The 16,952-nt window shown below is 45.7% G+C and overlaps 2 protein-coding genes across 5 annotated transcripts in view; one reads left to right on the top strand and one right to left on the bottom strand.

Annotated features, from left to right (window-relative positions):
* The window catches only part of LOC111147958 (dynein axonemal heavy chain 6), a 247,580-nt gene that overhangs the window by 5,771 nt on the left and 224,857 nt on the right, over window positions 1-16,952 (bottom strand). The window contains exons 70-75 of the mRNA XM_022504259.1: window positions 14,100-14,229; window positions 11,455-11,582; window positions 7,903-8,088; window positions 7,320-7,392; window positions 6,428-6,579; window positions 3,362-3,584 (exon numbers count right to left, since the gene is read on the bottom strand). Of these exons, the coding sequence (XP_022359967.1) occupies window positions 3,362-3,584; window positions 6,428-6,579; window positions 7,320-7,392; window positions 7,903-8,088; window positions 11,455-11,582; window positions 14,100-14,229 (892 nt within the window). The remainder of the gene's footprint in view (window positions 1-3,361; window positions 3,585-6,427; window positions 6,580-7,319; window positions 7,393-7,902; window positions 8,089-11,454; window positions 11,583-14,099; window positions 14,230-16,952) is intronic.
* The window catches only part of LOC111147959 (TraB domain containing 2A), a 129,557-nt gene that overhangs the window by 61,882 nt on the left and 50,723 nt on the right, over window positions 1-16,952 (top strand). The window lies entirely within an intron of this gene.

Here is a 16,952-nt window from a genome sequence, read left to right as displayed (position 1 = left end):
AAACCAGGGGGCAAGGAGGTGAAAAGAAAAGAGAAAAAATATATATATTTTAAAAATATTATACACACACACACTAGTGAATAGAACAGTGCTACACACTTGATTTTGGGTGTATTTTGGTTCATTACAAGAAACTGTCTCCCAAAATTTTAAAGAAAGAAAAACTTACACACACAAAAATAAGGGTATACACGATGAAGGGATGGAATATGACCATAAAGATGAAAATTAAATAAGGTTCTAAAAAAGGAATTGATAACATAGGAAGTTGGTTGAAAAAAGAAAAAAAAAAAAGAGGAAAGAATGTGATCAGGTTGGAGACTAGAACAAAGCCACGTGCTAGATTTAAGGTATATTTTGATCTGTTAGAAGAAACTGTATCCCAAAATTTTAAAGAGAGAAAAACCTATATGTATACAAAAAACTAGGTTAAATACAATGAAGGGATAAAATATAACAATGAAAATTTAAAAATATTTTTTTAAAAAGGTATTGATACGATAAAATAGTTTAAAAAGGTTAAAATAGGGAAGAGGAAAAAATTTAAAAAATAAGAAAAAAAAATTAAGAAATTTAACTTTGAAAGACTAAAGAATCATAGGGAAAAAGGACTTCTTTGTGGTGTATTCCTGTAACTCTGATGTTTTGCAGTTCTCATTGATGGGTGAACTTGGTCTTGGCTGGATGTTCTTGTTGATCCTTTGGGGGAGATTCCTGTTGCAGTGATTCTCAAATGTCTTTGCCTAAGGCAGAATTGCACCACCCTTGCCAGGGGTTGGGCTAAGTAATCTGCTTGGGTTTGTTCTTGGTAGCTTTTGCTCCCTGAATGCTTTCTGTACAGATTTGGAGGAAGGAATGAGGATGGCGGCCTCCCAGTCTCTAGCCCCTGTAGGAGCTGAGAGCTTGGGGCCCCACTCCTCAGTGCACCCTTGAGGAAAGCAGTTGATCACTCCCGTCTCCCTGGTCTCTGGCCACATTCCAAGCTTACCCAACCTGTGCCTGAGTGTTTCTATCTCTAGCACATGGCCCTGTTTGGAGTCTCCAAACCCAGCAGATTCCTGCAGCACGCTCCTGTGCCGCTCCTCCCAGAGGAGGAAGGGGGAAGGGTGTCTCTTCTGGATCTGCCACTTGTGGGGTCTTGCTCAAAGAGCAGTGGCCTTACTGTGCCTTGGATCATAGTTTAAGGTAGCCCCAAGCTGAGAGCTCACTTGGCTCTTGGCTCTGTCTCTGCAGCCAGTTTCCCTGCTCCAATACCTGGGAGCTCTGCCACCCTCAGACACCCCTGGTCTTTTTGTGACCCCACGGGTCCTGAGACCACACTGTCCCTGTGAGTTCTCCACCCCCTGCTTAGCCTCTAGAGTGACGTCCCTCAGTGGAGCAGACTTCTAAAAAAGTTCCAATTTTGTGCTCCACTGCTCTACTGCTTGCTGGGAGCCAGCCCCTCCCTCAGCAGAGTCTCTTTCCATATGTTGCCTTGGGTTCAGTTCTCCACACGTCCTACCTTCCAGAAAGTGGTTGCTTTTCTGTTCCTAGAATTGCTGCTCTTCTTATCTTCAATTTCCTGTTGAGTTTGTAGGTGTTCAGAATGGTTTGTTAACTAGCTGAACTCCTGGGACCTGATGATATTTATGTCTACTCCTCCGCCATCTTGCTCCTCCGGTTAATGATAGTTTTAAAATTTAGTGATGATTAAGTGTAAGGAATCCATCAGTGATTTAATTTTTGTATATAGTATGACATAGGGTCCAAGTTTGGTAAAACCAATTGTCCAAGCACCATTTGTGGAAGAATTTCTCTCTTCCTGACCTATTTTATAATGTATTTTATTTTATTTTATTTTATTTTATTGGAGAGTATAAGAGAGGAAGAGAGAGAGAAAGAGAGAGAGCATGCACAGAGGGGGAGAGCACATGCATAGAGGGAGAGGGAGAAGCAGACTCCCTGCTGGGCAGAGAGCCTGATGCGGGTTGGATCCTAGGACTCTGGGGCCCTGTGCCTAAGGCACATGCTTAACTGACTGAGCCACCCAGGCATCAAACAAGGTCTATTTAGTGATAGCAAAGTGATAGTACAAAGCTCCCAAGGAGGGAGGGGACCTGAGAGGGTTGTCTGCAACATCATTTTAATTACTATCTTTTCTTGGTTCCTCTCGCTGAGAAGACAGAGTTCCTATTGGAATTTTAGCCAATAATAAGACAAATGACTTTTACAAAAATAGGTAAAAGACTTGAACAGACAGTTCATCAAAGAAGATACAAATAAGTACCAGAAAAGATGGCTAGCATCCTTAGTCATTAGGGAAATGCAAAGTTAAAACCACAAGAAGATACCATTATATTCTATCGTCCACCTATCTGACTTCTAAAATTAAAAGGACTGATTATCCTAAGTGGTCATGAGGATGTGGAGGAGATGGAACCCTTACATGCTATGTATGGAACCATACAGTGGAAGTGTTCAATGGTATGGCCACTTTGAAAACAGTGTTTCTTCAGTTCTGGAAAGTTATCAGCCATTATTATCTCTCTTTCATCCTCTTTCTCCTTCCAGATTGGAAAGATTTCTCCTTTCCAGAAAATGGAAAATTTGGCTCCTTTCATGATGTCACTTTTTTTTTTTTTTTTGAAATCTCACTGTGCTCTATTGTGAGGGATTTCCTTAGCTCATTCCCTGCTCACTCTTTAGCTGTGTCCTAACTCTGTATGGGGCAGATCTTCAGTCTCTGTTGTTGTTGTTGTTGTTTAATTTGACAGAGATCACAAGTAGGCAGAGAGGCAGGCAGAGGGGGGGGGGGAAGCAGGCTCCCCGCTGAGCAGAGAGCCCAATGTGGGGCTCGATCCCAGGTCCCTGGGATCATGACCTGGGCTGAAGGCAGAGTCTTTAATCTACTGAGCCACCCAGGCACCCCTTCAGTCTCTGTTGATATAGCTTTCTACTTGGTTCCTTTTTTCAGGGCTACATCTTAGTTTCAGGCCCACTCAGATTCCCCTTTCTTCAACATGGCATTCCGTTTTTGGTTTATTTTCAAATCCGTTTTCTATGATGAGTCTCAGTGGCTTTGGTGAGAGAGAGATTTTTGTATATACTCAGGTCATCATTTTTTGAAATTAGAAGTCACTGTTCAATAAGCTCTATTTTCTACTTATTAGAATAGAAGAAAGTATTAGTTTTATACTGTCAATCCATTCTCAGAGTTTAAAGAAAGAGAATTTATAACATTTATAAATTAATATGTTATAAGTGGCCTCCTTTTAAGCTTTGCTAATTGGTTTAAGATCTCTCCTTACATAGTACACTTTTTTTTTTTTTTTTGGACTTTGTAGTTTTGTCATCATCTGGGCCAGTGTTTGCGCATCCTTACCTGTGGTTGAGAGCGTTCCTGCCCGGGCCCCTGTTTTATAAAGTGGGGAGTGGTAAAGTGTCGGGTTTGGCACATAATTTTGTTGAGGTTCAAAATGCACCACGGGCAGCATTGGATTCATCTGTCCTGGCAGTGCATCCTCCATCACCATCTCTGTGTTGTCCCATCGAGAAGCATCCATGAACATCCCATGAACAAGAACGCCATCCTGAGGAGAGGGCAACTGAAAGACGAACAGAAGTTTTAAGGTGAGGAGAAGGGCCTTAGCTGCTGTGGGCTGTTTTCTGAGCCCCACATCCTCACCAGTTAGTTCTAAGAACCACTCTACAGATTGCTATTATTACTCACATTCTGGAGAGGAAAATACAGAGGCTTGGAAAGGTAAAATGACTTCCTTCTCAGTTTGACACCAAATCTCATACTTTCCATACTCCACCAAGATCTCTAATAGGGAAGCCATTGATGGGCTTCAGACTATCCTATATTATGTCCTGACTTTCTCCTTCTCATGGGAAGTGGGTGGGATAGGAGGGCAGTTCGGTTTAGCAAGGTCTTTCCGGGGTCTGGGTGCTCTGCTAAAGACGGACTCTATATCTCTAGTAACACTTACAGAGCACCAATGGAAAGTTCCTTTTTTGTTTTCAGAAATTACTCTAGATTTTTCATGTTTCTCTTAAAGCAGGTGGGGGAGAGAGAGACAGAGAAAGATCCTGGCCCTTAGTGGCCCGTGACTGGATGCCACCCCTGGTGTACAATTTCGGCCAGTTGTAGGCTTCCGTGTCATCCTTCCTCAAACACTGTGCCGCTGGCCATTTGTGGAGCTAATTATCTTTGGGATAATTGGAGCTTTGCACCCGTAGGCAGATGACTGAGCTGTTTGGACACAGGTAGTCCATTTTTATCATGAACAAAAGAATGGTAAGCTCTTTTTGGCTGGTCTTTACTTTTTAGCATCCTGAACTTCATCTCCTGGGCAGGCTTGGGGAGGGGGAGAGGGGGCCTTCCTGTCTTGGGGGCTGCTGTGTACACTTGTGCAGTTTGCCTTAGGAGAGGCTGAAATCCAGCCTGCCATACACGTGCCGGGCCATGTGTGGGAGCCACGTGGGCATCCACCCAGAGGGAGTGTGTTTTCCTAAACTGCACAAAGGTGGCAGATGGGCAGACAGTGGCTTGTGTGTAACAGAAACAAAGCTGTGTAAGCAGTCTCTGGGAGACAGTTGCTGGGAGGACCATGAGGTAGGCCCATGATGTGACCTGCCATCTCCACAGAAGGCAGGGATTCTAAGGCAGTGTCATGCACCAGTGCCCACAATCCAGGCGGAGATGTGGTGTGGGTTGGGGCAAGGTGGAGGAACAGAGGCCCTGGTGGTCAGCATAAGCTTCTATCTGTCAGAGTCAGCCTCCTGGGGCAGTTAAAATGTGCCAGGCACAGAGCAGGGCCGGCATCCTGGAAGGCCTCAGTGAGAGCTTTTATGTGGGTGCCTTCCCGTGGTGGCCTTGGTTATTCCTGATATGGGCTGGGACACCCTCCTGGCTAAGAAGGGGCTCAAAATAATGAGGAGTGCAACTCTCAACTTAATTTCTCTTTACTTTAAAAAGCATTTTGATGCTCAAACAAATTTCCTTAAAAGTGTAACTCTTTATTGTCATTTTAAATACAGGCAATTAAGAGGCATGGGATGTTACCGTATTTCATAAGTAAGCCATGCATATTGGATCAGTTTGTCTTTGTAAGTTTTTGCTCATGTGAGCAGAGTAGATCAGTCGGATCTGAGTGGGGCAGATGCTGACAGAATTATCCGGGAGCCACTTCTACTAACTGATCCCAGGATATGTTAAGAAAGTTTAGTAAAGCCATTCACCACAGCTCTGTTGATTGGGGCGTGAACACTTTCTTGGAAAAAGCCATCTGGAGCCGGTTTGATTTTGTGGCACAAATAGGGAATTATATTTATACGGCTCACTGGTACACAGAGCTCCAGTCCCCGTCACTATCTCCTTAGCACGTCGAAGCCGGGCAGCTCACGTTGGCAGCAGCGGTTCCCATCCCTGGCTGTACACTCGCGTCACCAGGGGAGCTTTGGAACATAATGTGCCTAATGAAATAGGGGTGATTTTATGTGACTAGCAGGTAGTCTGGGCACTGGGATGTTTAAGAAGTTTCCACAGGTGATCCTAACAGTCAGTCAAGGTTGAGAATCACTGATACTCTAGAGCCATGGTTCTCAAACTTTAGTGGGCCAAGAACCCCATGTAGGACTTGTCACAGTACAGATTTCTGGGTCCCAGCCCAGAGTTTCTGATTCAGTAGATCTGGAATGGGTCCTTGGAATTTGCATTTCTAGTAGGTTCCCAGGTGATGAGGTTCCCAGGTGATGCCCAAGCTCCTGGTATTGGAATCACACTTTGAGAACTTCTGCTCTAGAAGGAGTAAACTATGGAGGCAAGAAGTTTAAACGGCTTCTCTAGTGCACTCCTGTAAGTTATGCGGTGTATTTTTATGAAGTTGGTACATCACTTCCGCTAGGGGACAGCTCAATGAACGGCCAATAGACTCAGCCTGTAACAGTAGTTCTTTATTGTGGGAGCATTACGTGCCGGTTCATTCTTACCGCATCACCACTCTGAGGCCGGCGGCAGCCCCATCTTAGGGATGAGAATGCTGAGATGCAGACACCTTGGTCATTGCTCTAGCGTACTTAGCTGGCAAAGGGGAAGGTCAGAATTTAGAGTCAGGCCTGCCTGATTCTGAAACCCTTGTTTTTGACATCTTCTTAAAACCCTCATATTTAACTTCTTTCTCCATTAAGAAGGAGAAAGTTGCCATAGGAATCTAAAGGGATAAACAGTGTTGCTTTAAAGAACGTCTCTACAAATGAGGCTAATTTGGGCAGTTCCATCTAGGCACTGCTCGCCTGGGGAGTTGGTCTGAGGGCTGTGAATCTTGTCTGCTTCTCGTGCTCCTGCATGTGGGAGACAGTGGGAGAGGGGCCAGGGGAGCTTGGCTGAGATCTCACACAGCCGTGGGACAGGGCTGTTTGCTGTGACAGTAGTCGGGGACAGCACCTCCGAGTCCATGGGCAGTTCTTGTCCAAACTGCACTGTCTTGGCCGCTTCTGAAACTGCAGCTTGATCGCGGTAGATGGGAATCATGTTGTACTTGAAACTCAGCTCATCTATAGGCAAATTGTACTTCCGAGAGTGATTTTGAAGAGTTCCTATAAATATGAAAACCAGAAAGCTGGGTGCTCTGAACAACACTGCCGCTGCTCAAACCGCCTGCGTTCGCCTCCGCCAGGCTGCTCTAGCATTTGAGAGCTTCCACTCCAGCGAGAAGTCTCAACCATTAATGCCTTATTCCAAATCCGCTCCTCAGACTGGAAGCCTGCAGTGATGTGGGGAGGGGTGGAGCCATGGCAGGGCTGGGAAGAGAGGGAGGAAGGCCAAGTCTCAAGGGCAGTGCTTTGCAGCGAGGGAGATAAGCCGGTGCAGGAATTCCAGAGCCCCATCTCCCTAACTTCAGAGTCCTGCTCAGCTTGTTTTATATGGGCTGTATATAAGGCTGGGCCCGCTAGCTGGAGTCCTTGAGGACTGCTGGAAGGACAGAAGGAGTATTTGTTAGAGGGAAGGAAGCTTTGCTGAGGTGGGGCTGGAGCAGGTGGTGCCTTTAAGCGCGGGGGTCACACGGGACTGGGGCATGCTGTGGACGTTTGCAGCAGCAGGGCACACTTGCACGACAGAGAGGGGCAGGGATTAGGTTGTAGGGGAGCATCTTAGGGATGCCATCCTTTCCCCGAGTCAGAGAGGAAGAGCAGGGCCTCACAGAACTGCCCTATAGTCAGCCATGCACAGTTAGGTCATTAGCAGCCAGGCCTTCTCCCCGGCTCCTAGAAACCCAGCATGTAACCGATCATGGTCTTTTCTGTGGGGTTTTCCTTGGGAAAGCATGGTTGGTTACCTGTTAGAAATCCTTGAGGAAAGAAGAAACCGGAGATCCAGAAGGACTTAGGCTGCCCCCTTTTGAGCCACAACTAAAGGAGAAACATCACACCATCATGTATTGTTTTTCTAAAATGGAGTTGGTCATTTAAATCAAAGTCATATTTTGGAGGGCCTCTCAGGAGACAGAATCTTAACCAGCCTGTTAGTTACCAGCCTCATTCTCACTGCCTGTATGTTCCCTTTCCTCACCCAACAGCCTGAGCATAAATCCAGAAACTGGTTATTTCAGGGAGTGTGGAAGAGGGGAGACCACAACAGGGTCACACCTGGCACTTTGGACCCATGTCAGATTGGTTCTATACCTCATAGCGGGGTCCCATGAATTAGATCTGAAACTAAAAGGGCATGTGGCAATTAGGGCCAAGGGCAAAGTACATTATGATCAGCATGACTTTCAAATTGATGCCATTCTGGAAGTTTCTGTCTCTTTGGGCTCAGATGATCCCTCAACAGTTGTTAGTGTTTCAGTTCGTTGGGGCTTCCTAAGGACCTTGAAGCCTACTGTGTTCATCAAACCCCAAAGAAATGAATTTTCTTACGTCCACAAACGCAGTCCTCAGGATAAGATCTTTGACCCATGATCCTAGTGGCTTCAGGGATGGGTAGGCTGTGCTGGACCACAGAGAAGGAACCTGGTTGTTGAGGAAACTGTTATAGACCTTCTCCATCTCCTCAGACATTACCACAAAGCCAGCAATGGCTTTGTTGAGTGTTTCCAGAGAAGTCTGAAAGAACAGGAATGGGGAGGTGCATTTCACAGATGTAATTATCAAGTGTGAGTGCCACTCGTTTGTGGCAGCAGGTACTGCATTGGGCTGAAGGGACAATTTGCTGGGTTCCATCCTCCCTGCTGGGCCAGACCCTCCAGTCTTTCATGTATTTTTACAACATGTGACCATAGGGGTGTAAGACCTGGGGTGGGGGACAGTTCTGGCGGTTAATAGCAGAATCCAATGAAGTGGAGAGAGGGGAAGGTAGAGAAATATCCCCTGAAGCCTCGAGAAGTGATTTCAAGAACTTCCATGAACAGCTCTCCTCCAGGCTAAAGGAGAAACGGGCCTGATGGTTGGTTAGTTGGGAAGCGTGGGGGTGGTGGTGGGAACTACCTTGTGCCCCTGCTAATTCTGCCCCGGGGGCTGCCCACGGCCTCTGAGGTCATAGAGAGGGAAGATTCTTAGATGAGACTAATCTTTCAGCAGGTACCAGAGAGTCTCCTTGAACTGGAAACACTTCCTTAAGGCATGCCCCTTACCCTCCCCTCACCCCAACAAAAGTCAGAGGCAGACAGCAGTCCTGGGAGATGCTGGGCTGGCAGCAGCCGTGGGAAGTACAGGAAAGCAGTTGCTGCCTGGCTAAAGATGAAGGCTGGGCTTGAGGATGGGTACGGCCAGCATGGGTTCCCGTTTTGTGAAAACTACTGCCATCTACTGGAAAGATATTACAGAAAGACGTTAGAGGCCAAATTTATATTGGTCCAGGACCATACAGCTCTGGAGATAGGCCATATGTGGATGAACAAGGTTGGCCAGCCTTCCCTTCTCTCACAGTTACTCCCCAGCGTGCCATCTCTCTCCACAAGAGGCAGTGGTATGAAAAAGAAGAGTTTTAGTTAGATCTGCCCTTGGGACGTGAGGAGCCCTTGGCAGCGTCAGAGAGCAAGGAGGCTCTCAGCCAGAGCCAAGGCGGTATTCTACCTTAGATACTGAAAATGGAAAAAGGAGCAGGAGACTTACATAAAATGCTGGGAGAATGCTTAAGTTATGGGGAGAAGGGGGGGATTAGGCAGCTAGGGTCTTCCAGGTCTGCTGAAAATAGAGGTCACTTTGCAGCCGATTCTCCCAGAGGAGGTAGTTAATGCAGGCACCATGTTCAGTGAAAGAAAGCATAATTTCAAAATGTTCTCAGAAGCCTGACTAACAGGCTGGCCTCGTCTCTCCCAGGAACGGCCCTGGCTCACAGTTCTGTCACTAGAAGGAGGAGAATGGGCCCCCCAGGTGCTGCCACCTTCCTTGGCCTTTCTTAGTGCCACCTTGGTGCTGCCTTGCTATTCCCTGGGTGAAGTGAAGGGGCTCAGCCAGACTCAGTGCAAAGCAGGGCCAAGCAGAGGTCAGGATGGGGGAGGCGGGCGGTGAGGGGCCACCACCCCTCCCTCAGATAGGAGCGCTCTGCCTTGGTTCCAGATGGCCTTGCAGGCTGCTTCTTCCTGGACTCTGCCCTCTTCTGCTTCCTGTAGGTGAATCCTGCCATTACTGGGAGATGGTGTTTGACAAGAAGTGGCCACAGGGAGACTTGAGAGCCACACTCATTCACTTGCTCATTCAAATATTCACGAAGATTTAGTATGTGTCGGCGGCTAGGGAAACAAAATGACTAATATCCTAGTTTCCCTCTCTTCCAGAAGTTCATGTCTCCCGGGGGACCCATCTTCATGGAGGGGTAATTACAAAGTAATGTGGTAGGCACAGTGATAGACACAGACACCTGAAATGATGGGGCGCTGAAGAGAGGGGCTCCTAAGTTATCTGATGGTGGAGGGACGGGCTGGTGTGTCAGGAAGAGTTATTGGAGGAAGCGACATTTGCATTTGTCCGTCTTCAAGTAGGTGAAAGGTCATGATGTAGGGGAGGCAAGACATGAGCACCATGTCCGTCCTCTGAACAATAGTCCTCCCTTCCTTTTAGCTGCGCATAGCAATCCAATATGGAGACTACCCTGCCCACCACCCTTGAAGCTGGGGCACAGCCATGTGACCGAATTTTGGCTAATGGGTGCAAGAAAAAAAATGATGTATGCAATTTCTGGGTCACATTTTTACAAGGAACCTGCTTTCTCCCAGCCCTCTCTTTCCCCTGTCCCACTGGCTGGCAAAAGGGGACAGTAGGAGCAGCCACCTTAGGCCCAGAGATGCAGGCTAGCTGTTGAGGCTGGAAGAGCCGACCCTCCAGTTGGGGTCCCTAGATGAGCTCACAGAGCAAGATGGACTCCCTGCCCCCATAGGGCTTCCTCTGGGCTGTTAGCTGAGAGGGAAGAGAATTTTTATTTGTTTTGGTCATTGTATTTAGAGGTCTTTATCCTAGCAGCTTAGTCTCTAGCCTGGCTCTTTCCGTGTACCAGGTGTTAAGCCCTGGGCTGGCCCCCCGGCCCGTGACACTGGTGTATAGCTGACAAGATCCACAGTCCCAAGGTGAGGGCTTTGCATGTTCAGCTGATCCATGCCCCTCTAACCCACAAGCTGAAGTATTACCTGCCAACTAGTAACACTGGGAGACTGTTTTTCTAATAGGAGAGAGTCTTTGGCTTTAAAAGACTTACCCCAGTTGTCCTTCCCAATCTTATCAACAAGCCTTGACTTTGTGCTAGGTATTTGGGTCTTGCTGGGCAGCAAAACTTACCCAGTGAATGTTCAGTATTTGGTCTCTAACAGTTTTTGTGCTTCCCTTATCAAAGTTACACACAGAGAAACCAGGGAGGCCTTCAGCCATCATTATAAATCCAAGGCCATCCAAAAAGTATTCCGGAGCATAAGGCAAAGGTCCAAATAGTTGTCCTCAAATTTTAGTGGCAGTGAAATCATCTGGGGGCGGGGGGGGGGTATTTAAAATTTCTCAGGGAATTCTAACTCAGTAGGTCTGGAGTGGGATCAGGAACCTACATTTCAAATATGTTGCATAGCAGATTCTAACGCGGGCATTTTGTGGCCCAACTTGGAGAAACTCTGGTTTTTATAGTCGTCATAAAGACTGTGTTATTACATGCAAACTGGATGTCAGGAACACGCGCTGAATCTCTCATAATTCAGTGCTTCGGTCATTGATCAAATGTCTGAGCAAATGCTCATTCCAGGGATGTTAAGTTAGGATAATGGGGACACTGGGATCTGCAATGTCACAGACTGATGGAGGCCTTATCAGAGAAGGGCAACAGATTCCTTGGATGGGGGTCGATTCCATTTTAGCCGAGTTGTGTTTGGAGAGTTGTTAGCAAATCCAAATGGAAATGCTGAGGTGGTGGAAACGGAGGATTCTTATGAGGCTACACTTCTCTACAAAGCTTTGCTGCCCAACAGCAGTGTGGGCAACGAGCGCTCATACGTGTATCAGCTTCAGTAGCTTGTTAAAGCGGTCCACTTCTTGTCCGAGCACCGTAGTCAGGGAGTTCAGGCGTCCTTGAGGATCCCTGACGAAAAGGCTCTCCGACGCACTCTCCATTTCTAGTGTTTCTGAAACACACACAGCTGATTCCTCAGACTGATCATCATGGACTGCGGTCCTCATAGCACTGCCCTTGTCATGCGCTTAGCTTAACTCTTACAAAGCCGACTTCTGCAGTAGGCCTTGACTGAGTGGGAGTCCGGCCACGCACAGACCTCAGTGGCAAATGCCGGCAGGACCAGCAGCTACCTGGTAGGTAAGGGCCATCCCTGGGACCAGAGGTGCCAGGAACCCTGAGTTTTCTCTGCCAGGTTTATGTAAGCCTCCCTCTTCCCTGCTCACAGGCATTGCCTCTCAGAGACGAGGGGGTGGCTGGGGGTGGGGAGTGAGGGAAGAGGCAGATGCAGCATCTGTCTTGGTCCTGAGCACTGTTCAAAGGGACTGACTCAGTTTTTAGGCCTGTAGCTCAGGCTGGGTCGAAAGTTTTGCTCTTCATTTTCCCTACAGTCTAGCAAACGGAGGCTTACAGAAGCTGTACAAAAATGAAGGCCCAGCATTTTGCCTGCATGTCTGAGTAAAGTGTTAGTAAGTGAGTGGCTCTGAAGTCCACATACCGAATTCCTTCTGAATTTGCATTTTCACTGCTCTAGAACATTCACACAGTGGTGTGGGTCAGTCTAGTCTCGGGTCATCCGCAGTGCTGTGCTTACACATCCCCGGTCCCCTACCAGCCCCTGAGGGGCTATTCCAAACCCTCAGTTCTCTTACTGAACAGTCACATCCCTGTCCCCTTTGCCTTAGCAGATGGCATCATTTATTTCACACTGAAAATATGTGCTTTATTAAGCTCAGAGAGAAAACTCTCCTAGGTGTCAGTAGAACTTTCTGAACCAAGTACACGGCCTTCCAGCTAGCCATCTGCCTATGCCTCCCTTTTCCACCCAGCCCTCCATCTTCTGTTTGTTTAAAATCCCCTACTAAACTAACTGACTCAGTTTGCTTCACCATCAACAGAACCCTTTGCTCAGGAGGCATTCTGTTGAGGGCCTGTTTCGGGAGATGACTGGCTTCTGAGGTCACACAGGCCTTTTCTTCTGGGGATGGGGGGGTCTTAGGAGGATTGGCAAGACTCTGTCTGTGGTACAGTGATATAATAAGAAATATCTATTTTGGTCTTTGTCCCTGGTTCCTCCTGGCTAGAGCTCCCCAAACCCTTGTAATTTCCTAAGTAAAAGGAGTGACAGGAGCACCATTTTTTATATTTGGCTTTGACCCTGGCTCTGAAATAGCTTCTGAGTGTTAAAGGTGAAAGGAGAGTCTTTGTTAATGATGTGGCTTTGGAAAGCCTTGAAGGGTGGAGGGCTCATTGTCAGGGGAATCAACCATGTGATTAGACTTTTAGAACTTTCAGCTTTCTCCTCTGACCTCTTGGAGAAGAGAGGGGCTAGAAGTTGAATCAATCACTAATGGCTAATGACTTAGTCTATTATGCCTAATAATGAAGCCTCCATAAAGACTGTAACTGAAGGGGTTTGGAGGGCTTCTGTGTACTAGGAGGGTGGTGTACCCTGACTCCATGGAGACAGAACTCCTGCTCTTGAGACTCTTCTAGATCGTGGCCTAGGTACCTCTTCTTGTGGTTGTTTATCTGTACCTTTTTTATATCCTTCATAATAAACTGGTAAATGTGTTTTCTTGAGTTCTGTGGGCCATTCTAGCAAATTATAAACCTAAGAAAGGGGTTGTGGGAACCCCCAAATTATTGCCAGTCAGTCAGAAGTATAGGTCACAACTTGGGACTTGAGATTGGCATCTAAAGTGAAGGACAGTCTTATGGGATTGAGCCCTTAACCTGTGGGGTCTACGTTAACTCTGGTTAGTGTCAAAATTGGATTGTAGGATACCCAGTTGGTATCCAGAGAATTGGAGAATTGAAGCCCACACATTTTATGTCAAAAGTGTTGTGAATAGAGAGAGAAACACAGTTTACTTTTACACCAGACTAGGAAGTGTAAATCTATAGTCATTCTAAGAAAAGTGTGAGAGTAGATCGCTGATCATTTGGCAAGATTCCTTAACTCACCAGAAAGCAAGGTAATAATAATTTAGCCATTTCTCTTGAATCTAGAAAAAAAATGACACAGATTCTAGAGCAGAGCTGTCTAATGGAACACTTTACAATAATGGAAATGTCTTCTGTGTTGTCCGATATGGTAGCACTCAAAATGTGGCTGGTGCAACTGAGGAAATGAATTTTAAATTTTACTTATTTATATTTAAGTTTAAGTAGCCACATGTGGCTAGTGGGTTCTGTCTTGGGCAGGACAGGTCTAGAGGCACAAGGAAGCTCAGAAAAAAGGCTAGTTAACTTTCATAGGCTTAGAAACCAACTTGCTCCTAATGCGTCTGGCAGTTGGCTTGTTGAGATGCTCAAGGCTTTTATGGAGAGCTCCAGGTCAGAAGTGCTCTCTACATAAAGAAAAGTATGTGTAATAAAGCAGATTTGGATACCTGCTCATCACTTAGCTTTCTGAGTTTATTCCTGAAAGTCCCATGATGTACAGATGCCAGGGATAATTTATTACCTGGAACTCTGGTCTGGACTGAAGCAACAAGTTCTTGGACAATTTCATCATTGCTTTTTCCCTCTCCACCAGAAGATGACCTTGGCTGGACCTCAAGTATGGTGTTGATTAAAGCGTTGGTCTCTTTGTACTGTAAAGGTGGGAAGAGACAGAATGGTGAAGACTCAAATTCTCAGAAAATAATTTGCAGCACAGTTTACTTATAGAAATAATGGCAACTGTCAAAAAAGGGAAATTTTTATGTTGAAGATAGGATTGGTAAAATGTGTTCATTGGAAAGGCACGGTACAGATGACTTTTGAACAATGTTGGGGTAAGGGGCATTGCCCCTCTCGATCACACAGTCAAAAATCCATGTACAATTTGATTCTTCAAAAACTGTCTAAGTATACAGCTCAGTGGTATTAAATACATTAATTACGCTGTGCAACCATCACCATCATCCAACTCCATAATTCTTCTCATCTCTTAAAACTGATACCCCTTACCCATTAAACAGTAACTCCTCCTTCCTCCCTTTCCCCAGCCCTTGGCAAATACCATTCTACTTTCTGTTTCTAGGATTTTGACTACTCAAAATACCTCATATAAATAGCATTATATTGTGCTTGTCTTTATGTGACTGGCTTATTTCACTTAGTGTCGTGTCTTCAAGTTTCATCCATGTTGTAGCATATTGCAGAATTCCCTTCCTTTTTAAGGCTGAACAATACTCCATTGTATGTATATATCATTTTTTTTTGCTTATCACCTGTCAATGGACACTTGGATTGCTTCCACAGTTCAGCTATTGTGAATGATGCTGCTGCTGACCAGGGAGCCCCATGCAGGGCTCGATCCCAGGACCCTGGGGTCATGACCTGAGCCAAAGGCAGACACTTAGCAGTCTCAGCCACCTAGGCACCCCTATTTTTGGACGTTTTAATCTCCATTCTGGAAAGTTTATTGTCCTCTATATCACATGTGTGATAATCTATATACCAGTCCGGGTCTATAAGTCTCCAGAGTAGTTCTTAATTCTGCTGTGGTATTTTTAGTTTCCTTGACAGTTTTCATTCTTATGCATCTCATGGCATCCTCTGTATATACATGTCAGCCTGTTCTCAGATTCTGGCTTTTTCTTTCTACAGGTTGGGTCTTCTGCCCTACCTCAGATGCCAAAAAACGTTGATTTTTGTGTTTTAGCAGCAGGTGATTTGCAGAGGGCAAGTCTGTATCTTCCAGATGGTGTTTTCTATCCTTTATCCTTCAGTATGTTTTTCTCCCCTATTTACTCAGCCTCTGTGTTTTTTTCTCTCCATTTATTCAGCCTCTAATGAAAAAAGCGATAGTAGATATCTGTTTGTGCACAGACAGTCTATACAGATGGTCCTTGAATAATGCCCATTATTGTCTTAGGAGGCAATTTCTGCCTTTTTCCTCCAACTGATGTGCACGGGTCAAGGTCCACTTTTCTTTACTAGTTTCTAATAAGCATCTCTGTAAGTATAGTTTGCTGGAGTGAGGAAGGAATCATATCTTTAATGTAAAGACTGTGTTGATGGCAGGCAGAATTAGCTAACTCAAACCAGCTAATCAAAGAAATCTGTTGGCTCATACACTGGGAAGAAGAGAACGTAAGTCACATGGGTCTCAGGATGAATGGACCTAATGTTTTCTCTCCAGTACATGCTTGGTTGTTTCTTTCTTTCCTATGGCAGATGCATTTCTTCCAAGTGGTTGGGGGAATGGGTTGAGTGTCAATGATATACAGTATCTTAACAGTGATTCCAAAGGAAAGAGAAATTCCTCCTCCAATCCTAGCATCTCTATATGCTAAAGCTTAGGGAAGAATTCTCATTCACCTAACGTGGTCCATGTACCTGTTCCTTGGACCAATTCCAGTGGCTAGGTGATGGAGTGCTTGCTGCCTTTGGCCAGGGCTGAGTCACTCGCCCATCTCTGAAGGTAAGGGGGTCTTATCAGAATTTCATGGAATGAGGAAGGGGCTGTTATTCCAAAAGGAAGAGATTGGGAGTAGGGCATATACTCTACTAGAAAAATGGAGGAAGGGAGGCTAGACATAAAAACATACCATGGTGCTCACATCAGTCATAGTGAACAAACGGAAAACACAAAACTATACTCCTAGGTACACACTGCCAAGAGTGTTACTTCTATTGACAGTGCCATATTTCTCACAGGATGCAGCAAGTCTTACTGTATCTACACTCCCCTTTCCCTTCTTTCACCCCTTGCCCCATGCCTCACCCACTATAGAGCAAACAGTCAGATATGAGTGAATATTAACACTTGGTTTGGCCACTCCTTTTCTTCCTGAAAGTAGAATAATGAAAAACAAGACATTATTCTAACTCCTCACTAAATAGCAAAGCAATTTTTTAATTAATATATAATGTATTATTTGCCCCAGGGGTACAGGTCTGTGCATCACCAGCCTTACACATTTCACAGCACTCACCATAGCACATACCCTCCCCAGTGTCTATAACCCAACCACCCTATCCCTACTCTCCCACCCCCTAGCAACCTTCAGTTTGTTTCATGAGATTAAGAGTCTCTTATGGTTTGTCTCCCTCCTGATACCATCTTGTTTCATCTCCCCCGACAACCCCCTGCCCTGCCTCTCAAATTCCTCATATCAGGGAGATCATATGATAATTGTCTTTCTCTGATTGACTTATTTTGCTCAGCATAATACCCTCTAGTTCCATCCATGTTGTTGCAAATGGCAAGATTTTGGTCTTTTTGATGGCTGCATAGTATTCCATTGGGTATATATACCACATCTTCTTTATCCATTCATCTGTTGATGGACATCTAGGTTCTTTCCATAGTTTGGCTATTTTGGAC

The sequence above is a fragment of the Enhydra lutris genome, unplaced genomic scaffold, assembly GCF_002288905.1.
Source record: "Enhydra lutris kenyoni isolate GAN:26980312 unplaced genomic scaffold, ASM228890v2 scaffoldscaffold18, whole genome shotgun sequence".
Classification (NCBI taxonomy): Eukaryota; Metazoa; Chordata; class Mammalia; order Carnivora; family Mustelidae; genus Enhydra; species Enhydra lutris.
Note: the sequence above shows the minus strand (reverse complement) of the source record. Positions and strands in the feature narration are given on the sequence as shown.